At 41.1% G+C, this 24265-nt stretch overlaps 1 protein-coding gene across 2 annotated transcripts; it reads left to right on the top strand.

Annotated features, from left to right (window-relative positions):
- Positions 1-1067: 1067 nt before the first annotated feature.
- SFPQ (splicing factor proline and glutamine rich) lies at positions 1068-19309 on the top strand. 2 transcript variants are annotated; one of them, XM_039353369.1, is made up of 12 exons: positions 1068-1924; positions 4271-4459; positions 4558-4859; positions 5018-5113; positions 6145-6341; positions 7530-7614; positions 7873-7990; positions 8279-8327; positions 8453-8574; positions 11762-17620; positions 18205-18271; positions 19218-19309. In XM_039353369.1, the coding sequence occupies exons 1-10, from the start codon at positions 1190-1192 to the stop codon at positions 11897-11899; spliced, it is 2031 nt and encodes a 676-aa protein (XP_039209303.1). In that variant the 5' UTR covers positions 1068-1189; the 3' UTR covers positions 11900-17620; positions 18205-18271; positions 19218-19309. The 2 variants fall into 2 exon arrangements, with proteins under 2 accessions (XP_039209303.1, XP_039209304.1); XM_039353370.1 differs by having other exon boundaries at positions 17575-17620.
- The last annotated feature ends 4956 nt before the right edge of the window (positions 19310-24265 follow it).

The raw sequence follows: 24265 nt of genomic DNA on the forward strand, positions 1-24265 counted from the left end.
ACAAGCGTGGCTAAAAATATTTCCAATCCTGCCAAGAAATAAACATAATATTGGCAGTTAAAGGGAAAAAAAGTAGTTTAGTTTTCAATTTGGCATAGGACAACTTCTCAAAAAAGGCTATGTTTACTGCAAATCTGGGTCAATTTCAAATTCGTTTAAGAGAGAAGCAGCTCAAATGGATGGGGGCAGTTTTTCACACAAAAAACCAGCGATTTGGCGTCTTCAGATGGAGACACAAGGCAGAATTTGAATCGGGTTTAATGACAGGAGCCCGAGATGCATCTATTTTGAAGTTTATCGCCCTAGGCATCCAATCTCAACCCTCCCAACATGAAAAGGGTGAAAATATTGCATTGCGACGCCACAATGCAAGCTCCACCCTTCCCTACGCGTCTCAGGTCGTCACAACATTGCACACCGGTATATAAAAGGCGGAAATTGTGTAGCGACGGCCGAGGCATTTGTGATTTGCAAAGGAGAGAGAGCAAGTGCGGTGAGCAGCTCTCGAGTTCGCTGCATTTCCGCATTCCTGCTTTTAGCCTCTTTTGCTCAACGCTTTATTCTTTCCCTGTGGTTTCAATAATACGGTCGAGAAGGGGAACCGAAGAGAGAAATCTAAATTTATTTATGAATAAATAGTAAAGGGAACATATCCTTATAATAAAGTAATACACTGGCAGGGCGAGAAAAGCCCACGTGGCCTCTATCCCCTGCAAGGCAATGCGCACCGCTTAGAGCCCCTCCCTTTCGCCACCTAGCCCCGCCTTTTGGCAACCAAACGATCCAATCGGTGGAAACGTAAGTTAAAGGACGACTCCTTAATCCCTCATCTTCGAGTCGCTCTTTTCTGTATTGCGGCTCGCGAATGGACGAATGCCGGAGCCACGGGGGTTGAAGGCGGAGGCTTTTTCTTTCTCCCCTCCCCTCCAGCTTTGTTGGCGATCGGTTCGGAGAGCTGTCAATCTGTCTGGGGAGGTTTTCTATTGGCTCACTCAAGAAAAAAAAAAGCAAGCCGGAAAGGCGGGGACTGCGCCTCTTCGCCGAGGCTATAAAAGGCGGAGACAAAGGCGGCCTCGAGGCCGTTTTTTCTAATCTCTGCGTCTGGCGCCATTTTGTCCTTAGTCGGACTCCGAGAAGGAAAAGTGTTGCGTCGGCGCCAGGCCCCATCTTAACCGCCACCATATTCGCCATGTCGAGAGACCGTTTTCGAAGCCGTGGAGGCGGCTTCCATCGGCGCGGCGGCGGCGGAGGCCGAGGTGGCCTCCCCGGCAACCACGACTTTCGTTCTCCGCCGCCGGGCATGGCGGGCGGTATGGGGCAACCGCGCGGCGGCCACCATCATATGGGCGGCGGCGGCGGCGGCGGCGGCGGCGGCGTCCAGGTGAAGCAGGAGCCTACTAAACCGCCGAGCTCGACCTCCACTCCGCCTTCCTCCGCTGCCTCCGTTTCCGCCAGTCCGGCAAGCTCGTCGCCTTCCTTGGGGCCGAACCAGAATCAGGTCGGCGCGCCGGCCTCGACCTCGTCTTCCGCCTCCTCCGTTTCCACACCAAGTTCGGTCTCGGCACCAGCCGCCCCCTCAGGGCTCCAGAGCGGCAGCCGAGGAGGGGAGACGCAGCCGCCGCCGCCGCAGACGAACGCGCCGCCGAACCAAAGTCCCGGGCAAGGCGGTTCCAAGAAGGGACCCGGGCCTTCTCCCGGAGGTGGAGGGGGACCCACAGGTGGCCTGAAAGGAGGCCCGGGAGGGCCGCAGTCAGGAGGCGGCTCCAAGAGCAGCGGCGGCGGCGGCGGCGGGTCCGGACAGCAACACCGAGGCGGCGAAAGGCGCGGGGGGCAGCACCAGCACCAGTCTCACCATCACCAACACCCACCCCCGCCCCAATCGCAGCACCAGGGCGCGGGGGACGAGAAGATGTCCGACGCTGAGGTAAGCAGAACAACAACAACAGCGGCGGCGGCGGCCCCTCCCGGCTCTGCCTTGACACAAGATGGCGCCGGGGCATCGGCTCTGGCGCGCGCGTCCCCCGGCCGCCATCTTGGGTGCGGGAATGCGCGTGCGCGAGGGTTGGAGCGGCGGGCTGCTCCTTGCGGCGGCGGCCGAAGAACAGCGGGAGCCAGTCTGGCTGCTAAGGGGAAAAGGGCCACTTTTGTAAGAGGTGCCTCGCTGGTGTTCCCGGAACAGAGTCGGTTTGCTGGGTGCAAGTCCTGATTTTTGCTATGTTAAAGTCAGTAATGGCAGCATCTTTGATCGCAGAGATCAGAAACGGCTATATTATGTTCGTGCGTGCCCGCCTTAGGGTCAGCGCTTCACTGCAGGAACTGGTCCTTTTCTCGACGGTCTTTGGCAATGGCAAATCACTTCCGGAAAAAATATGCGGGGAGGGGACTGGAGTGGAAGTTGATTTGCCATTGCCTCTTCCCTAGAGCAGAGAGTGAGTGCCTGGCTAAGTCATGCCCAAGGCAGGGCTAGTAGGACTTCCGGTTTCCAAGTTGCTAGCCTGGTGCTTGAGCCTCTACACAGCAAACTAGTTCTTGTGTGTTTGTGTATGTAGACGCATACTACGCCTGCAATATAGAGAGCCCAGTTTCATCTAGTGGTTATTGGTGCTGGCTTAGAAAGCAGAAGTCTGGATTTTAGGCCTCCCTTAAGCACCACCAAAGCTGGCTGGGTAACTGCAATTCTCACTTGGGTATGTTTTATATGTGTGTGTGTGTGTATGTATGTATGTATATGTATATACGTGTGTATATATATGTGTGTGTGTGTGTATCCATCCCAATTACTCTGTCTAAGGCAAGCAACATATTATAGGGCAGCAGGATGAAAAATACAGCACTGATAAAGTAATCCTTGATATTTTAGTTTTTTTGTAGTTTGATTTGTTAGAAAACGTTTAGGTTCACCGTAAGGTTGCCCATTTATCTGATAATCTGACTTAGTGACTAAACCATAAATAGGTTTATATAAAGCAATATGCATAAAGCATGGTCTGCAGATGCCACTAATCTTAAACCAAGTAGCCATATGCTTTACATTAGTGGTTTATGTGAATTAAATTAAGCCTGATTCTTTTTCCTTCAGGGCCATTGTTGGGCACTTTGCTTTTATGGTAGGGTAATATGAGAATTAGCAATGGCACTTGTGATGCTTGGAAACATCAATTTTTATTTTTTTGAGTTCGGTTTCCTGCACAAGTGAATGACATAGATTGGCTGTTTCATGGGGTATTTTTCTGTTTGATTTTAAGCACAGATGTATAATTGCATATTTTGGAATACTGAGAAAGTGTGCTGCGTAATATAAATGAATATGATAGTGATGAGCTGTATTGTGATACTTTTAATAGAGATATTGAAGTAAAGGCCTAATAAATGATATTTTAGTGCTGTGCTAAGTGGCTTGGGAGAAAATGAGGTGATGGTGATACTTGTGCAAGACGTATAGATCACAGGTGTTCAATCTTTTGGCTTGCCTTAGTTGCATCGAATGAAGAGGAATTGTCTTGGGCTGTGTATAAAATATATACTATAGTTAATGGTAAATAAATCACAAAATGGGGACCACATTATCAGCTGTCCAGGGCTATAATTATGTTCAGTGTTTTAATAGCAGATTTAAGGTTTCATTGCCAATATTAGGAATTTTTGAATTTGATTTCCTACTAGTGTGGATGCTTAAGCGTGAAGGGTGCAGACATTACATTTCTTTTCATGGCTGGTTAAAGATAACTAAATTCAGTTTTGAAATGTTGGTGTTCTCTACAATTTTTGTGACAGAAGAAAAGCTTAGAATTTAAATTGCAATAGAAAAATTAGTTATTTTATGTAAATATATAGTCTTGTGCACCATGTACACGGGCAACCAATGTTTAAGAACATTATCCCTTCTTTAAAATAAAATACCTCAGGGGCAGTGATGGTTGTGGATTGGGTATGTGATAGATCCATCAAGTCTATTGGAATCATTGCTGCAGCTGTGGGGGGCAGGGTGGGCCTGATGTTTGACACCCCTGATCTAAATGGAAAATCAGATTGCTCAGTACAACACTTTTCATAGAAGTAAAAGGGGCCTCTTCAAATATTGAAATGTAGATGAAAGTAAATATGAAAAAGGGATAATAGTTTATGAAAATGGATATTTCCACGCTGATCGACTGTCAGCTTGGATATGGAGTAAAGTATGAGCATAATCAGAGTCTATGCCTTGCATGGTACTATGTGTGTAAGAGGGAAATAGATAAAATTAACAACTTTTGTCTTTAATTTTTTTTAGGGTTTTAAAGCAAATCTGTCACTCTTGAGACGCCCTGGAGAGAAAACATACACTCAGCGCTGCCGTCTGTTTGTTGGGAATTTGCCTGCTGATATCACCGAAGATGAGTTTAAGAGATTATTTTCCAAATATGGCGAACCAGGAGAGGTCTTCATTAACAAGGGGAAAGGTTTTGGCTTTATTAAGCTGGTAAGCGTTGATGTTCCAGATTTTTTTTTAGACTTAATACTAAGATTATTCATACGTTGAACATATTTTTAAATTAAGATTTATTAACCTATCCACAGGAATCCCGAGCTTTGGCTGAAATTGCAAAGGCAGAACTTGATGATATTCCTATGAGAGGAAGGCAGCTTCGTGTGCGTTTTGCCACCCATGCTGCTGCTCTTTCTGTGCGTAATCTCTCCCCTTATGTGTCAAACGAATTGCTGGAAGAAGCTTTCTCTCAATTTGGACCAATTGAAAGAGCTATTGTGATAGTAGATGATCGCGGCAGATCCACAGGAAAGGGCATTGTGGAATTTGCATCTAAGCCTGCAGCTCGAAAAGCATTTGAACGTTGCACTGAAGGTGTCTTTCTTCTGACAACGTGAGTAGGTCTCTCTTTTTATGTAGTTTACTAACTGAAGACTGTGGACTGAAAGTTTTAAATAAAAGCTTTAAACTTAAAGGCCAGTATTTAAACCAAACTCAATACTTGTCTCTGATTTTCAGCACTCCAACTCAATACTTGTCTCTGATTTTCAGCACTCCTAGGCCAGTTATTGTGGAGCCTCTTGAACAGCTAGATGATGAAGATGGTCTTCCAGAAAAGCTGGCTCAGAAAAATCCAATGTATCAAAAGTAAGCAGATGTAACCGTGTAGAATTGCCACAACTAAACTGTATTTGATAATTTAGAATATGTGGTCATCTTTGTTAATCTTGTTATAGTTTATCTAAAGTAGTATGCCATTCCATATTGTGATTTGACTTATTCCTGTTTTCATTTTATAAATTAGAACTTTTCTGGAAAAGTGTGTTGTCTTGAATTAAGATAGTTTGTGCATTTTTATTGTATGTTTATGAATAGTTTTCTTACTGCCAAACTGGTTCACCTAAAATACTTAAATGGGATTATTTTATTTGGTGAATTTATGTAGATTAAATATAAAAGATTCAGTTTTATTTTGAAATAATTAACATGTAATGCTTTTATGCTCTAGGTTTTTAAGCAACCTATCGTAACACTTTTCAAGAGTTGTATATTATGATACTTAAGGCATCTTAACAATTGCAATTTGATTTTGAGTTTAAATTAATTTTAATTAAATTAAAAAAATAATTTGCAAACTAAAGGCAACTGAAATAAACACTTGGACTGATGAGAAGCAATAGTACTATCAGAATGTATGGCCTATTTTGCAGGATTTTTTTTTTTTAAAATGGCAAATTGAAAATGCTCAGTAGCCCTGGGATAGTCCAGTCAAGTGAGAAACTGAAAAGTAGGGCAGTGTTAGCAGGAGATGGAGTATGTAGTCCTTTTAGCTAGAACTTAAACTTGTCAGTTCCAGCCAGACTCATGTTGTGTTCACTCTAATTACTATTTTGATGGAATAGTGCCTTTCAAAAGTAAACTGAAAATATTTTTTAAAAAAATCAAAGGCTTCTTCCTCTGTAACTGTCTTAAGACTACAGTTTATTTTGTACTTGACTTTCTGAGGAGCAGTACAATAGCAATCTGTAGATGAAGAAAAGTGCTAATGTTGTTACACTATGTTGCTAGAGTCCTCCCCCTCCCCGGCTAAACATTTGCCAGGCTTAAACTTTACCAGCACCATTGCTAGCTGTTTGCAAAATATTAATCTGCATTTCATTTTCAATTGGATTTTTTAGGGAGAGAGAAACTCCTCCACGATTTGCACAACCTGGAAGTTTTGAGTATGAATATTCTCAACGGTGGAAATCCTTGGATGAAATGGAGAAACAGCAGAGAGATCAAGTAGAGAAAAACATGAAAGATGCCAAGGACAAACTGGAAAGCGAGATGGAGGATGCTTATCATGAACATCAGGCAAACCTTTTACGCCAAGGTATAGGGCACAGATCTCTGGTTGAGATTTTGCTTGATTTCTCCCATTTTTTTCCTCAGGTTTTCACCATTGGTATTCTAATGTTTGCTTTTACTCCAGTTAAAATATAAATTTACTGTTTTTAGGTTTATTACTCACATTTATATAGCTGCCCATTTCACTATTAAAGGTGATTCTGGGTGGTTGCACAACAGTAGATAAAACAGCCAATATAAAAATCTAAAAAAAACACAATACTGGCATAATAACAAAAATACTAACCATGGTGAAGAGGGTAAAATGCTAGTTATGCTCTCAGGCCTAGGATTCCCAAGGAACCAGACAATTGTCTTGGGAGTCATCAAGACAAATAAATGATTCCCTAGGAATACTAGGCCTGAGAGTATAATCGATCTAATAAATATCAAAACTGATGATCCCACTCTAATTTCAGGGGAAAGGATGTATCATAAGGCGAGTGCCACAGTTACATTTTATTATTTGCACAGTTTTTCCCTTACAGTCTTACACTGCTGTTTCAGAAAAAAAGTTGAGTGAAAATATTTGTCTTCCATCAATTGCCTAAGTCAGTGATGGCGAACCTTTCAGAGACCGAGTGCCCAAAAACCGCCCCCTCGCCGCCTGACCCGCCCACTCCACCCCTGCCCCAGCCTGCTCCGCTCCGCCCGCCTCCATGACCCGCCGCAGATCGCCATGGCGGCCCAGCAGTGCCATGGCAGCCATGCCCTCCGCCCGCACCCTGCAGCATCATCTGTGCACAATGGAATGCGAGGGCAGAGTCTTGTCCCCGCTGCCCAGCTCCATGTGCTTGGCTGTTCTGCTCCGCGTGGGTAGCACTCAGGGGCGACTCTCTTCCGGGGGGGGGGTACTGGTGACAGGGTCGCGGGGGGGTGGGGTTGGGGCGACAGCATGTGTGCCCACAGAGAGGGCTCCGAGTGCCACCTCTGGCACCCATGCCGTAGGTTCGCCACCACTGGCCTAAGTAGTACTGTGTCTGCTAAGTATTTGCTGAATATATGAATCACCAACTAAAATAATCTGGAGGCAAACTTGTCTGTGTACAAAGTTGCTTGTTAGGCTTTTTGCATTTAACAATCAATTTATTGATGCCCATCAAATTTAGATTCTCTTTAATTGATAGAAACTCAATCTGTTAAACAACGGTTGCTTAAATGATCAAACTTGCAGATCTCATGAGGCGACAAGAGGAATTGAGACGCATGGAGGAACTTCACAATCAAGAGATGCAGAAACGAAAAGAAATGCAGTTGAGGTAATTTGAACCTATGGTTGCTAATCCTGTATTTAACTACAAGTTTTGTATGTGACTGTGGGGAACCAGACATTGCTTAGAACCAAGTGAAAGAACTAGTGGAGAATTGCTCAGCTTTGTCTCCTCCCGATAGACTTATTTTATTGTAATTCATGAAGGCTTATTTACAGTGACTATGTTTGAAGGCTTAGTTCTTAGCTTAAATAATTTTGTAAAATCAATTCAAGTCTTCTAAAAGAAGAGCAATTGTATTTTCAGGCAAGAAGAAGAGCGACGTAGGCGGGAAGAAGAGATGATGATCCGTCAGCGTGAGATGGAAGAACAAATGCGAAGACAGAGGGAAGAAAGCTACACTAGAATGGGTTACATGGATCCTGTAAGTCAGGGCTGGAAGAATCCCAGTAATCTAGTTGCCCAGAAGCTTGACTCTCACGTTGATCCCTAGGAATAAGTTTTGATACTTGTTTGAAAGACTGTTCCCAATTTTGATGATGTAAATCTGGATCTTGGAGGATTGGTCCCTGTTGTCTTAGAGCTGATCATCCTGCTGGCTTTTGTTACTTAAGAATTAGAAGTCATAGTCTCCCAGCTTCTAATCCTAGTGTGCATGACAGAGCTTTTAAGGAATTCACTTGTTCTTAACAGTGTCTGTTTGTCTTTGCAGAGAGAAAGAGACATGAGAATGGGTGGTACCAGTGCAATGAACATGGGAGGTAAAAAAAAGTTTTCCAATTAAACTCGCCTGTATAAATTATTGTGATCTATCTGATGCTAAACTCGCCTGTATAAATTATTGTGATCTATCTGATGCATAACCATTTGAATTTTTTTTAACTAGATCCCTATGGTACATCTGCTCAGAAATTCCCACCATTAGCAGGTGGCACTGGCCTTGGCTATGAGACCAATCCAGGAGTTGGACAAACATCTATGAGTGGCACTATGATGGGAAGCGATATGGTAACGTATCCTGTGGCAGCTTGACCATAGTTCTAGAGATTTTTTTGCATTAATTCCACATAACCTACACTTTTAAATAGGCTTCCTTTTTCCAGCTTGTTAATAGGAAGAGACTTGTTGAGCAATGTAAAACTAAGTCTAGTCTTTGCCAGTATAGTTACAGGTCTGCTCACATTTCTGAAATGGATATTAGCAGACTTTCCTGTGATCAGTTGGGTTGGGAGTGGTCTGGCTAAACTTGCAAGGAGCCTTTAGTTCTGTAATCTAACAAGCTGTTGGGGTGGGGTGGGTGGGTGCACACATTCTTGTTGAGTTAGCTTAACAAACAGAAGTGGTCTTGTGTCACTTTCTGAACTTGAGTTAACTGCGATGCATAGAAATGTGTATAAAATAAAGGGAGATGAAAATAAGCCTAAAAATATAATTACACTATACTTGTACTACTTGTTAATGTAATGGGCTAATCACAGGTAGAGAATATTTAGATGTAATTTACGTATCTTATTGTACACATTGGCTTTTGACACACATTATGATGTGATGAGGAAAGAAGCTGTTCTTGAGGTAGGCCACTCATTAGCAATCTGTTTCTTAAGCAAGTTGCTTGTTGACTCTTAAATAATATACGATTTCGTTATGGTGCTGTTTTAAGTTTTCTGACTAGATGGAGCTGCTGGATCAATCTAAAGATCCATCCTATTCCCAAAGTGGTTAACCGGATGCTTCGGGGGATGTCTGAAAGCAATAGCTTGTTCCCCGTTGACACCAATATTCAGGGGCATATCTTGCCTTATAGTAGCTGCAGATAGTACATTTGTTCTCTAAGCACTTCGAACTTTACTTCCTGTTCCTGTACTTGTAGGCTTCAGAGAAATTTCTTGATTTCACATTATACGTGAAGCCTTGGAGTAATATAATGGTAGTGTACAACCGGTACATAGAATTACTGAAGAATCTAAGCCTAAGCCTTCTTGTCTGGTACACATTCACCTTAAGAGTTTAATCTAACACATAAAATAGTGTTGGGGGTTAAGGGTGGAGGCTGTTCTAATACTGAAGGTTCTGCTACATGAGATGGGCTACTAGTAGCTCACGTGTCACTTAATATAGAAACCAATACCATTTATTTAACCCCAAGTTCTTAAGATTTCCTGTCGCTGTTTTGACCGTATAGCTCAAAGGAGTCTGCAATTAGTCATAGACTTCTGTTGAACTAGGTTGTCTGATAAAACCCGGATGTGTGTTTTCAAAATTAACAATGCAGTGTATCAAATGTTTAAGTATCTCATTCACTTGTCATTGGTGGCACTAGAAAAAAAAAAAGCCTGAAATTTCAGTGAAGCACTGTGCTGTCTTTCTAAAGTACGTAACTTTAACAACTTAGTAGAAATTGTCTCCTTTACGGAATTTGTTCATTCATGACACTTGGCCTGTAACTGTAAGCCAGTTGTTAGGGGAAATCTGATGGGAGTTTTACTTATATCAGTGGTGGCGAATCTACTTATATCAGTGGTGGCGAATCTACGGCATGCATGCCAGAGGCGGCACTAAGAGCCCTCTCTGTGGGCAAGCATGCCATGCCCCGGAAATAGCAATCATCCCTCTTCAACCAGCTGCCCGCTAACTTGCCCAGGTCCCACATGGCTGGATGCATCCCAGCACCCATGCACTCCCTGGCTTCTGTGTGCAGGGGCTGATGGTGTCAGGCAGGAGCTGCCCCTGCCTCAACTTGCCCTGTGACAATGGCACCCCCACCCTGCCTCGCCTCCCCACAGGACAAGTTTCCTGCCCACCGCCCCACTTGCCAGAGACCCCCTGGATCTCCCCCCAACCCTGCCCCCACAGGCGTCCCTCCCCACGAGCAACATTGAGGTGATCATGCCCATCTTGGCCACACCCACCCAATCTGCCATGACCACCACAGCCACGCCCATCCAGTGGGCCACGCCCACCTGGCACCCGGCGATAAATAACTGGGCTTTGGGTTGCAGTTTGGGCACTCGGTCTCTAAAAGGTTCGCCATCACTGACTTAATATGCTAGAAATCCAGACTCTCAGTGACTCCATGATTGGATACTTATGCAAATCAGTGAAGGGCTCATGCATATGTTTTCTCATCTGTGATGATTGTGGCAGTAGCATTTTGGAATCTAGGCTTTTGTTTGTGGGGTTATTGGGGAACAAATTGAGTGTGAGCCTTTCACAAAGAACATCTGCATGCGTATCTAGTTAAAGGATTCATACAACTAGTCGGAGGAATTATACTGAGTGAATTGGCTCTGTTGTTAAGTTTGAGTGCATTGGGAAGCTTTTTTTTTGTATAATAGTTCCTATGCTACCCTAGCAGCACCAATAATACCAACATCAACATCTTTGATTCATTACACTCTCCCTTGTGCCTGGTAAATCAAGAAATGAAGAAAGTTCAGGTAAATTGACAAGCGAACTGGTCTGCTTTATTTCAGCTTAGTTGAGCTTTTGTGGATTCAGAGGAGACCAGCTTGAGTGTATTCAGATACTGCAAAACAATAATTGACTCTGCTAATCCTTACTCTTAAAGCCGTAGGACCTCTACCGCAGTGGAGCTATTTAAAGAAGCTTAACATTGTGCAAAAGTTTAGTGCTTGTCTTGTCTTGGCAATTTAAACCAGGTGCATAATATTTCTTGTACTTTCATAGGATCAGTGGCTGTTGAAAAAACATTTGAAAAACAGTTCAAGTAACAGGGGTCTTATACCTTTTAAAAACAGGGTCTTATACCTTTTAACTAGGCATCTGCTTTTTACACAAGATGGCTGATGCTTTAGGAAGCTCCTGCAGGACTTCTTTGTACCTTCTTTGTTCACTGACTGTGTAGATTAGCAATTGCAGCAGATGACCAGAATTCCTTTCAGAGAGAATTCTTGGTTCCAACCCATACTAATGCTTGAATTTTTAGCACTTCAGGGAAAATCTGTTTGCTGAAACAGACATTTCAGAATGGATCAAGTTGGGAACATACCACAAGACATGTATTAAGTTAAACTAATTATTAAATTACCCTTTTTTCCTTTCTATGTTCCCGGTACCTGTGGATCGACTCAATGGTGATTGTATCGACGAACGTTGACTACGGAACCTTCTAAAATAAATTCTTAACACACATGGACATCAACTACACATAATGAACTCTTAATTGTTCTCATAGCGCCCTGAGCGATTTGGACAGGGAGGTGCGGGGCCTGTAGGTGGCCAGGGCCCTAGAGGAATGGGGCCCAGCGCTCCTGCAGCTTATGGGAGAGGGAGAGAAGAATATGAAGGCCCAAACAAAAAGCCCCGGTTTTAGATGTGACTAGTAGATTTTTTCATTCCAGTTTGTTTTATTTGTCTTGTTTAGACACTACTTTTTTTTTTTTAAATTCTTGCATTTTAGTAAGAAAGCTACGTTTTTATGGATGTTAGAACTTAAAATGATTTAGAATTTGTAAGTGGTCTGGGCAAAAAAAAAAAGTCTAATTATGTAATGCAGTGTTCTAAACTTAGCTTTTTTGATGTATAACGTCCCTACCTTGATGGCAATGTACTGTGTGCCATATGAAATCCCAAGTGTAAACTTTTTTTACTGTGCTTAAAATAAATAGTCTAAATGTAGCAAGATTCTTTTTATCGTAAACCTCTGAGCATAGAGGGCAAATAACGCTTCCAAAAGGCAATGAATTTCTTGAAATGAGATCTGGAGTGTTGCACAATACATGTGGCTGGGATGCTACCGTGCCGTAAAGCCTAAAATATATCTGCAATTTTAAAATCTAATTGAACTTTGATATTTCATATCAAATGAAGTCTTAACCCTTAGAAAAGGCTTTGAGAATTCTGCAAAACTTTGACTATAATTATTCAAGTATACATGTTTGGAATTTTAACTTCCTTACAATGAGGAAGCAAAGTGATTTTTGGTGAAATAGATCTTTAACTTAATGAACAATGTAGTTCAGTTTTGAATAAGGAGGTGGGAAGGAAATGGGTAAGGGCAAGTAATCTAACAGTATTGGCTGTTGTCTCCAAAGGACATTTCCATTCCAACTGTTACAAGTCAGCATGACTTTATGTATGTTATTCAGCATCTCATTCTTTTTTAATAAGACTCAAAATTTGAGATCTGGTTGATGTATTTCACTTCTAATTCTTTAAGCATTTTAGTGCCCACCAGACATTTTATCTTAACAGAATCCTTGGTGATTGAATATGATCTATTGAAGTTGCAATCCAAATATTGGAAGGAGTACTTTTTTTTCTTCTTGATTTAACCAGCGTAATCTTGATTCAAAAGGTTTGAGCATTGGTGGGCACTTGTGTATTATATTTAACATCAAAACTTCACTTAAATGTAGAAATGAAATATCCTTTCAGGATTACAGGAGTAATTAGATTAAAGCCTGACATACAGAAATCTTAAGTACCATTAAAATGGAAATATTTTTTTCCTTGGGCTACATAGTATCAACTTGTGCTGTTGACTTGGTAGAGTTGGATCATTTTGTATTTATTAAAATGCTGTAAGAAGTTAATCTGTCTTGGACTCTATACCCTCGTGCCTAAAATATACTGGGTGCTCAGTTTCCTGGTATAAAAAGGTACAGTGGCTTGCTAAAATGAAGATGAACCAGATCATTCTGTGATTAATCCTGTTGGTTTTTTTATTCAATAACTTCGGTGCTTTAAATCCTTTAAATAAGGGTGGGGAACTTCCCCCCCCCCTCTAACGGGGAGCCATTTTATATCTGTTTAAAACAGTTACTCTGGGTAATGTTGCATTTACTCTACCTTTTTTCCCAGAAGGTTGTTGAGAGAGGGGCATAAAAGTTTTGGCAAGTCAGTACTGATTACTTGCAGGCATCCTGTTTTGGCTGGTTTTTTTCCCCCTTTCAACTGTTGACACTTTCTCTTTGCTACTACCTCCAGTAGCTTGCGATAACCAGAATGCCATACGTGGTTCCCCCCATCCCTACTTTAAACGTGCTAAAGCTGAGGAAGAATCAGTTACCTGTAAGCCGCTTATAACTGCAGCGTATGAAACTTCACTGCCACCAGTTGTTAACGTATTTTCATTCTGCAAAATGGATTGACTCAAAAGCTTGTGCTTGAGCAAGCCTTTTGAAAAACCCAAGAATGGTAAAACAGCCGATATTCAAGGCTGCTGGACTGCCTCTCATTTTAGTGTTGTGGTTGAATTAAGCTATATTCCCAGAAGCTTCAAGAAGTTACCATCAAAAGGGGGAAGAACGCCCACAGTCCTTGCATTGACTTCTGATGTAGAGAAACCCTTGTGATAACAAATGTGGACTTTTAACTGTGTCCTGGGCTGCGTACAGCTCAGTTCTGCTTTTCTCACGGAGGTGTTCATGGACACCCGGCTGTAGGAAACACCAAGACTGACAGTGGTGGGGCCTCTGGAAATGGAAACTAATTTTCAGTTTATTTTTCAGATTACATGCCATTTTTCCTTAGGATGCTGGCACATATCCCAAACCATGTTCTTTTGTAGTACTGTAATCTTGGACGAGTGAAGGAAGCTGATGGTCCCATTTCCTTCCTAAGGTTCATCTCTTGTTTACATTTTGTCTAAACTTGGCTGATATTAAAACGGGAAGGAAATACTGGGGGGCCAATGTAGGTTTTTAACCCTTTACGGGACGAGTACTTTTGTCAAACGTCCTTATATAAAATACGCACAGTAGTCTGACTTCAAAGGATAACAAGCAGGCTGATCCCTCAGCAGCAAACCAATTGTTGGGGAGTTTTCACTGAATTGAATGTTCCATCTTTTAGCTTTTTTCTAAATGGATTTAAATATTTGTTTAGATTTACAGATGATGCCTTTTGAGCAGAAGCCATAACTATTCTCCTTCTGCGTGCCATTAAGCCTTTAGGTCATGCATAAGTTATCCCAATTCAAGAGTCTACCCATGTTTAACAATCATAGCATGCTATAATCACATCCTTGTTAGTTGTAATAAATGAATTTCTGTTTCTGTGCGTATTTTGTGGTATATTTGTTTTTAAAAAAGTTCTTGGCATCTCCTTGGCAACCACTTGTGGCAGCATGCTTTTCTCTGGAGTTTGAGCCTGCAATATGACACTGTTTAAAAGTAGTGGCCTGCTATGTAACAGCACTTAGACAGCATTTCCGCAGTGCATAACTGTGAGGAACGTAGTACCACAAGTGGCAATGGACATTAGCACCTGGATGTAGTATTCCTGCTTGCTCCAAGATTCTCATTGTCGCCTGCATACAGGTAGGTAAAAAGAACTATAATCTAACTTGGTGACTTTCTGTGTAATCTTGCTATGGGGGTATTCTGGCATCACACTACTGACTGTGGGATTTCAGTGCAGCACTTCTCATACGGCATGGTGCTTAGTTTTGAGGCTAACCTGGAATCAGCATTAGGCAAACGGACTATGATGCTGACACTTGTGCCTCAGACCCGTGATTTCTTTGTGCATACGACTTGCTTCTTCTGTCTTCACCGTGTGATAAAAGACATTTTTATAGAGTTCAATGGGAGGGGAAAGAGTTCAATCTCTGCATAATTTTACTATTCATGGTCTCCATTGTGTATAGGAGCGGTTGCTTTTAGTTCATATTGGCTATATATTAAAAGTTGTAGGAAAACGCTTTCATGGTCAGGCAGATAAATACATTGGTATTTTTCCCTTTATAATAGTGGTTGCTCTGTTAAGTTTGAGGTAGTATTGAATTAGTATTTTGTAACTGTAGTGTCAAGTTAATATAATACGGGTGGCTGGCTGTGGGATGATGACTGATAATGTAAAAAAATAATAATTTTAGAGCTCCCCTTAACTCTAATCCATGCATTTTACCAAAATGTATAGGTTACTTTGCTTACTACTTGATGAAAAAAAAAAACAATAGGGTTTTATATCTAATGTAGTTGATGACCAAGTTGATGAAAAAACAATAGGGTTTTTTTTTGTATCTAATGTAAGTTGCCCTTCAGAAGAACTATTAGCTTTGTTGTGCTAGCTAGGTCTATATTATATCTCTTGAAAGCATTTAATAATACTTAGCTCTTGGATCAGTTCATAAGATACAGCAATGCTCAACTTAAAACAGAAATGCAGTTCTGTCAAATTTCATGTTTCAGTGTGTTTGAAGAAGAAGAAGAAAAAAAAGCTGCTTTGTGAACAGGATTCAAAAGTGAATCTTAACAGCCAAGTAATGGTTTGGAGTTCCTATTTTGTACCTGGGTGGTTTGCAAGAGGTTTTTTTTTAAAAGTCCCTTGTCAGTACAACCAGTAAACTTTAAATCCTATGAACAGCATGTTCACCATGGGACTAGTTATATTCCAAGCTGGATATTCCAAGTAGTATTCTAATGGACTCCACAAATAAGTATGCTATGTAACTGGGCTGCAGATATATTCAACCGTAGTAACTACTCAGTTTGAACCAATATGCCAATGGCTTAATTGAAGCTTGGGGATTATATCTTTAGAGTTTCTCTTGACATAAGTGAATTTTTAGTAAAACAGGTGAATTGGATTCCAGTTTCTTATGTACATGATTAACTGCAGTTGTAAAGAGGAGTACATTAAGTTATTCTTTAAGGGCAGCAACTCTGTTCAAAACATCTCTTTAAGTGTATAAGTGGCATAAGAAATAACAAAAAGTGCTTGCATTGTATTCCATGTTAAGCTTTTATTCTGGTCCTTGATTTCCCCCTTGCAAAAAACTGACTTCAGAGCTCAGAAGTGTGATGCCAGAATACATTATGCGTACTTTGCTAGGTTCTCAGTTCCGGTTACTAGTGCTGTGTGAGGACAGAAGCACTTTCCTAACATTGGGGGGGAGGCTTTGTTACAGTATCGAAAAGCTTCTATTGGCTGAAGCTCTCTCCCCCCAAGACTAGACTAAGCAACCAGGGGGCTGAAACTCTGCAAGTAACTTCAAGCAGCTGAGCAGGAAGGCCTGTGGTAACGTCTAAAATTGGAGCCAAACATGAAGAGATTGTGCTTTTTTAGGTTTGTTTGGACCATTGGTTGTTTTCCACCATCACAGCTAGCAAGGTTGGAATCAACAGGTCAGTTGCAGATCTGTCTTTATGCTACTTGCTGGGCTTAAGCAAATGCAAGGGGAGGGGGAGAAAAAGGGAGTCTTCTCCCATTTTGTTTGTTCCATTAGCAACTGTTTGTGGAAGCCCAATGGTGGTGTATTACCAATCCCCCCCCTCAGAAAGCTTCGATATTGAATATTGGCACAATGAAATGTGGGAAAGGGATGGCTGCAGACAAATAGCTAGGGAGAAGAATATAATTTTGTATTCCTAATAACCCTTTGTTTTGCAAAAGTATTAAATCCAGATGTGGTCTTGAAACTGGCACATTGGCTGGCTTGGCAGTGTTTCTGACATAAGGGCCATTAAGAATTAGTTGCAGGTGGAAAGGGTGACCTTTCTCTTTACGCCCTTAATAAAGAACATTTGAAAATGACTAGGGACCAACCACAGGGGGGGGGGGATTTCTAATAGTCTAGTAAGTAAATTCTTCTCTGTCTTGTAAAGATTCAGAAAGCTTTTGGCTTGTCCTTCAGTTACCTGAAAAAGATGATTTGCTTTATGGGGGCGGTAGGGGTGCATGGCAGCAATTCAGAGAGGCAGTTAAATAGCTGAATGCAATGGCTTTGCACTTGCACCTAAAGGGCAGTGTACCTCTGGCTGCAACTGTCCTTCTGATTAGGCAGAATCTGTTCCAAGGGGCAGTGCAGGGTTAAGAGTAGTTGCAATTGTTCACTATCCTGTGTTTCAGTCTTTGGAATAAAATATTCATCTCCTTCTCCTTGTGCCCCTTGCTACCTCCCAATGACTATATTAGTAGCTTTTTGTAAAACTCCCCTCAATTTTACAAGTTCATAAGTTGCACTTAATGTTTAAACTTAATTTTGTTTTCAGAAATATTTCAGTCTCTTTTTCCCTACTAACTTTAATTCTTATCCTCTAGGTGAAGATAATATCAGCTGGATGATACTAGAACGCTTCCATATAAGGTAAGGCTTTTCATTTCACAAAGCTGTTTCTAAGCCCTTGGAATAAAAAATATATGTGTAAATTTGGTGACTTATTTGTCACATACAAATAAGGTCATGGGAAATATCTTAATATATAACTTCAGAAGTTGCTACAGAGAAAAATGACCTTGGAAAGCATGCTTTACTTTTCCTCTTTTTCCCAGTCATTTTTAGTTTTTCATTTTAAGTATATAAATTACTGTTACTGGCTTATGCTACATTTTTTTTATTTTCCTCTCTGTGCTATTTATTGATACATTAGCTTTAAGTCTTAAAATACTTTGTTGACCATATTCTTTCATTATTGAATGAAAACCTTAAATTTTCAGTTAGAAGTTCATGATAATCTTTTTTTTTCTATCCAAGTTCAGACTCTTACGTAATTGCAAAATTGTGCAGAATCACTAGATCTCTATAGAAGTGAACAAAACGAGTCTGCTGCCTAAAAAGGCATTCTGAAATAAAACCAATTATAATGAAACTTATTAACCTTGGATTATATTAAATTCAAAACAGCTTGTCGGCACACTCCATGTTACAATTAAAACAATTTTATTTTACAGTTGACCAATAGCCAGAATATGCCCATACAATTGAATGTTATAGAGAGAAGCACTCTGCAATACATAGGTAAGGAAACAGGTTCTTGTTGAAGGTTTGAACAGTGAAATATGGGGTGAGGCAGAAGCTGAATTACTATCTGTTAGGCATTGGTGCAGGAGATAGGCTGTTTCAGCTCTCAGATTCTCTATAGCCGAGCTGCCCGTGAAATGAATCAATTGTTGCAGTGGTTTATTTATTTATTTTTTTTTTGCAAAAAACCCCCCCAAAACAACGGCATGCATGTCAGAGCGGTTTGCAGTAGATGTACTAAGGAACATCTGTTAAATTCTACGTAGAAGGGGGGTTGAGGGTGGGTGAGTGGGTGGGTAAATAGGTAGAATAGGATAATATAGATATGGTAATTTATGAGAGAGGTGCTGCTTGGGCATTTCCCCTACGTCAGCGGTTCTCAACCTATGGGTCGCGACCCCATTTGGGGTCGAACGACCATTTTACGGGGGTCGCCAAACAACGCGATCCGCCATTTTTCCCTCGGGGCGGCGCCGTCACACAAACGTTGAGAACCGCTGCCCTACGTTGTATTCCTGTATTTGAGAGGGGAGGAAGGTGTAGGGAGGAAGTAGGATGGTAAGAGGAGAAGGGGAGGGGAAGAGAATAGGAGGGGAGGAGAGAAAGAGGAGGGAAGTAGGGAAGGTATTAGGGTGGATGCAGCTTGGGGGGAATGAGCAAGCGGCACCTATGGTTATGGTTATGATTATGAATTTATCTTGTAAAGTGATTTTTGTTGTATACGTTGAATAAATGGAAAATAAAAATTTTTTATTAAAAAAAATTCTACGTAGAAAATTTTATGGATCAGGTTGTTCATATAAAATTGTGACAGGTAGTCAGCCTTTCTTGTTTTTGCTTGATTCATATTTAACAAAATCAAAGTTACGACCAAACAAATCCAGGTTTCTGGCTGATCAGTGTAATAATCCTCTTAATGTTGTGGGGTTTTTTTTTTTTCCAGGAGAAGAATGGTACGTGTGATTGCAAAAAGGAGGAGTCCATGGATGCGGTAGCACTTTCTTGAAATCTTCAATAAACTATTAAGAAACATAACTAGTGTCAATTCTTGAAAAAGATCAATTTACAATTGGTGTTCATTTGAAATATCAGAGGGAAAGTAGGAGTGATACAATGCGCTGAATATGTCAAACTTTTTCATCTCCTAAAAACTCCTTTATAAGCAGTTATACTCTTTAGTCCAGTGGTTCTCAACTTGTGGGTCGGGACCCCATTTGGGGTCGAACGACCATTTCACGGGGGTCGCCAAACAACGCAGTCCGCCATTTTTCCCCCCCTTTTCCTTAGCTGTGCTACTCCCTTTTATTCTATTGGCTTTTGAAAGCCAATAGAATAGACTCTCTTGAATAGAGTCTAATTCTATTGGCCTTCAAAAGCCAATAGGAATTGTCCAGGCTGTCTCTGCCCTGCTGAGCCCGCCAAAAGTCCCAGTCTGCAAACAGTGCTGCACCAGTTGAGTAGTCCTCGACTTAACGACTGGTTGGGGGTCGCGGCATTAAAAAGATTGAGAACCACTGCTTTAGTAGGTTATTCTGGAATCATGCTGAAAAGCTGCATTGATTTCCCAGTGAGTTTCTGCAGTATTTTGTAACCTTCAAGTTCACTTTTGAAATTTCTTCTTCCTATTTCTAGCCTTCAGCTGTGCCCTTTCTCAATATTCTGTAATTCATTAGCTTGCTTGAGGATTGGAACCAATTTCAAATAGCTTGATTTTGGTAGAACAGCAATCTAGAAGTAGCCCATTTGAGTTACACTGATTTGGGCGGTGAACCAGGTTGGGTCCAAATTTGCTGGAAGGTTTCAAAATATCCTGAATTTCAGTTGAAGTGCTGAAAAAAGTACCCTTTGATACAAGTTACTAGTTTACGTTCATTCAGGTTTGTTTGAAAACGCTAGATCTATGTTTGGCAAAAAAAGTCAGAAATCTCTGGCTTGATTAATTAGGAAAAATAAGCTCAGTTTCTCTGCCATACGATCAGGATTGAATTTCACAAGGTTTCCATTTAAAAACACGAAATTTCTTCACCTGGATCATGGATAGAGCAACTGGCTCACTCTTGATGGCCAATAATTTAAAGCTTGATTCCTTGCCTTAAAATTTTCCTGCTCCCAGTTTCTCCCAAGTTTCACATCATTCTTTGTAATTCAGTCTAGTGGTTATGACACAAGGCTAGAAACCAGGAGAATGGGGGTTATAGTGCTGTCGTAGATAAAGTTGGTTGGGTGACTTCAGGCAACCCAGCCCATCTCAGTGTTGTTGGGAAAATAGGAAGGAGTATTGGGTATGTTCGCTACCTTGAATTAAAAAAAAACCAAAAAAGGTGAGACATAAAGATAAGTAAAAGTACACTTATTTACAAAGCCAGACAAGTTTAACCCCTATTCAATTACTGATAAATATTGCATGTAGGTCAAGCTTGAATTATTTATATGTAGGCTCAGACAAGGAAAGCTAAGAGGAGGCAGCTGGAGTAATTTACAGAAGAGGACAAATAGTATTGCTCTTCATCCAGTGGCAATGAAGACAGAGTATAGTACCTGTCTGGCTTTTGGGGACACAAGGAGGGCCTCCATTAGTCCATATCTACCTGCGTGCTTCTCCCAATATTACCAGCCACGCGTTTCAGATTTATTGGAAAGGCACAGTGGATTTCCTCAGGTAAGTTTGCTTTCACTGATATCCTTAGTTTACAATGGGTGAATAAACCCTACAAGTGGTAGGCAAGGCTCGGAGAACTAGCACCCCGTCTTGCAAAATTTGTCTTTAGTTTAATAAACATCAACTAAAAATGCAGAAAAAGAAATGTCTATTTCAGTTTCACCTCTCAACACCAATTTTTTTTTTTATCCAAAACCAACTTTTATTTCTAATGCTCTTTTAACCCCTTCAAATACTGCCCTGGAACATTTTTTTCTTTTGTCCTTTCTTAAAATCCTTCAAAACTTAAAAGATTTTTGTAAATTCAATATAGGAAAGTTAAGCAGATCACTGAATTCTAATATCCAAAGGAAGTGTAGTGCATCCGAGCAGCTGTAGAAAACAACTCAATATATTGGGAATGGAATGTGCTGATATTTGGCAGAAAACCAGACGACAAAAAAGTCAACATTTGCAATGTTTTCCATCCTATGATGAATCATTTTCCAGAGTGAGTTTTGTGACTGCCACCTGATACGAAAGAATGATTCACCTGATTGCTAGCATTTGCTTGTGTGTGTGTATGCATCAACCCCTTGAGAAATTTGATACTTGTCTTCCACAGATATTCCCATTGTTTCATATTGTAATGGAAAACATGGTTTTGGGAACTGAGCGAACTTGGGGTGGAAGCTTTCAGAAAAGTACTCAAATCCTGATTAAAAGGAAAGCATAAGGAAAATAAATAGTTCCCAACAACCATTCATTTAGGAACTGTTTGAAGTTACAACAGCACGGAAAAAAAATGACTACTCCTTAAATGTGATAGTGTCAAAGCATCCTTATGGTCACCTAATCAGAATTTGGGCACTTGGCAACCAACATGTTGCAGTGTCCTGGGATCAAACGATTGCCGTTTGTGACATTCCCGGCAAAAGTCAATGGGGAAAGCCGGATTCGCTTAACAACTGCATGACTCACTTAAGGAAGCAGTTATTTAAATATCAGGCGAACTTTCAAAATTCTGTGGTTCTACCCTTCCATAATTTTGTACCCATTTCTCAACCTGGACTGTTTTTGAAAGGCGGAGACATCAATTGCCCTGTTTAAATTATACATTTAATCACGCAACTTTAGCTTGTTTCTGAATCATCTTTCAGTGGAGCTTACATTTATGCCCTAGTTACACATCTTGCAAATCTCTTTTAAGTATGCCAACTATATTTGGGAGCTGCTTATTTTAAGGTAGTGACATCAATGAGGTGTTAACAGTGTCTCAAAATATTTCATCTTGGTTTCATTGAAGGTTAAATCTAGCAGTGATCTGTGGATTTGCTGATCGAAGTTAGCACGTTCCTCTTCAGGAAAATATTGAAGGAAGACAATAAACCTAGGCTTAGCCCGTTTTATTTCTCTCATAAACTTTTAATTGCGTATTGTCAATGATCTATGCACTGAAATATTACACCAGAGATATTAGCAGGCCTTCTAAGGGTCCTTACAGTTTTATTTTCAATACCTTTCCAAAACAGAACAGGTGCCTGAATTCCAAAGTCCAGGATAAGAATAAGTTACCTTCGCTCAAGCTTCCTGAGGCGAGAATTCATGGTTGCTGGAATTGCCCTTCTTCCAACGTGAATTTGGACAACAGCTTGAAGAAAAAGTGTACCTACTTTCATTTTTCTAAACCCATCCGCCTTATCCCAAAGCCAGTGCCTCGCAAAACCAGCCGTGATGTCCTGCCGTGTGGCCGTAGACAATTAGCTCACCACACCGCACATGATTTCATCGTCGCTGGGTTGAACTGCAGAGTATTATGGCAGAGAGACCTCCCATTGCCGCCCAAGATGAGAAGACCAAAGCTGGAGCTCCACGTTTACCTTCCCAGCGAGAAAGATGGTGCAGGTGCTAGGTCGTCTGGGAAGAGATGGAGCACAGACGGAGTGCTTTAAGCTTGCAAAATTCCAGACTGAAGCAAATCTAAAGTCTTCAAACACTCAATGCTTTGTAACCCGAAGCCCAATGCATTGCCTGATGCTGATACAGATCTCTACAAGACACATACGCATCTATAGAACATTTAGTTTGAGGTTGAACTGTGAGGTCTTTGTTGTTCTCTGAGCTTGGTGTTTTTTTGTTTTTTGTTTTTGCAGACACAACTAGATAACTTCGAGGACTCCATATATCTGATTATTCTTTTTCATGGAAAAAGTGGGGAGAAAAAAAGGTTAACAAATATAAGAATGCAGCTAAGAAAACACCAATATTTACTTTGCATTATTTACTGTCCCTTATCCTACCCCCATCTTTGCAAATCTTTGCTTCATATTTCATACACTCCCTTTCATTTCCCACACAAGAACGAAAACTGCCGATGAGAAATGTACTTGCTCCCCCCCCATCAGACTTGCCCCCAACCTTGGTAGCCTCTCCAAGACATTAAAAACCCGTTCAGCCTGGGGCCCCTGATAATCCATGGTTTAAGCCTGCTTCTTCCTCATACAGATGGAGAAGCATTGCAATTATTTTAAATATACCCAATAATTTTAACCAAAGGAGACGTGGGGGCCCCTTCTAGAGCAGTGGTTCTCAACCTGTGGGTCGGGACCCCATTTGGGGTCGAACGACCATTTCACGGGGGTCGCCAAACAACGCAGTCCGCCATTTCCCCCCCCCCTTTTCCTTAGCTGTGCTACTCCCTTTGATTCTATTGGCTTTTGAAAGCCAATAGAACAGACTCTCTTGAATAGAGTTTAATTCTATTGGCTTTCAAAAGCCAATAGGAATTGTCCAGGCTGTCTCTGCCCTGCTGAGCCCGCCAAAAGTCCCATTCTGCAAATGGTGCTGCACCAGTTGAGTAGTCCTCGACTTACGACCGGTTGGGGGTCGCAGCATTAAAAAGGTTGAAAACCACTGTTCTAGAGAATGCTTCATATGCTTCATATTGCGAGGTACACAAGAAATGTACATGTTGTAATTTTCCATTTCTGTTAAAGGAATAGGCATATAGAGGCACTTGGCTAAAGTATTTTTAGCAAAGGAGATGTGGTAAACTGGAGGAATAGAGAAAAACTATATACACTTTAGGATAGTGCACGCTATTGTACAATAGCCTACAGCTTATGAATAACATACGATTCAATTTATATAAAGTTTAGTTTTTATAAAAACTGCCTAGAGTTAGTATTTTGAAGTATAACTATGAACCAAAGTGCAGCCACGTTTAACCAAAGGATGAACTCTGTTACACACATAGCTTGTAATCTAGATGAAAAGCAGGCACTCTTATAGATAAACAAGGGAAGACATAAAAAACTTTATAATTGCAATTATCCAGTTTGGATAACCGTTCC

Source organism: Crotalus tigris, unplaced genomic scaffold, assembly GCF_016545835.1.
Source record: "Crotalus tigris isolate CLP2741 ecotype Arizona unplaced genomic scaffold, ASM1654583v1 scf7180000018517.1768243, whole genome shotgun sequence".
Taxonomy (NCBI): domain Eukaryota; kingdom Metazoa; phylum Chordata; class Lepidosauria; order Squamata; family Viperidae; genus Crotalus; species Crotalus tigris.

Excerpts from the sequence above, each read along its gene's own strand:
- SFPQ (XM_039353369.1), top strand. The coding sequence starts at position 1,190 with ATGTCGAGAGACCGTTTTCGAAGCCGTGGAGGCGGCTTCCATCGGCGC. Across the intron at positions 4,460-4,557 it reads GTTTTGGCTTTATTAAGCTG|GAATCCCGAGCTTTGGCTGA; the intron begins GTAAGCGTTGAT and ends ACCTATCCACAG. Across the intron at positions 6,342-7,529 it reads GGCAAACCTTTTACGCCAAG|ATCTCATGAGGCGACAAGAG; the intron begins GTATAGGGCACA and ends TCAAACTTGCAG.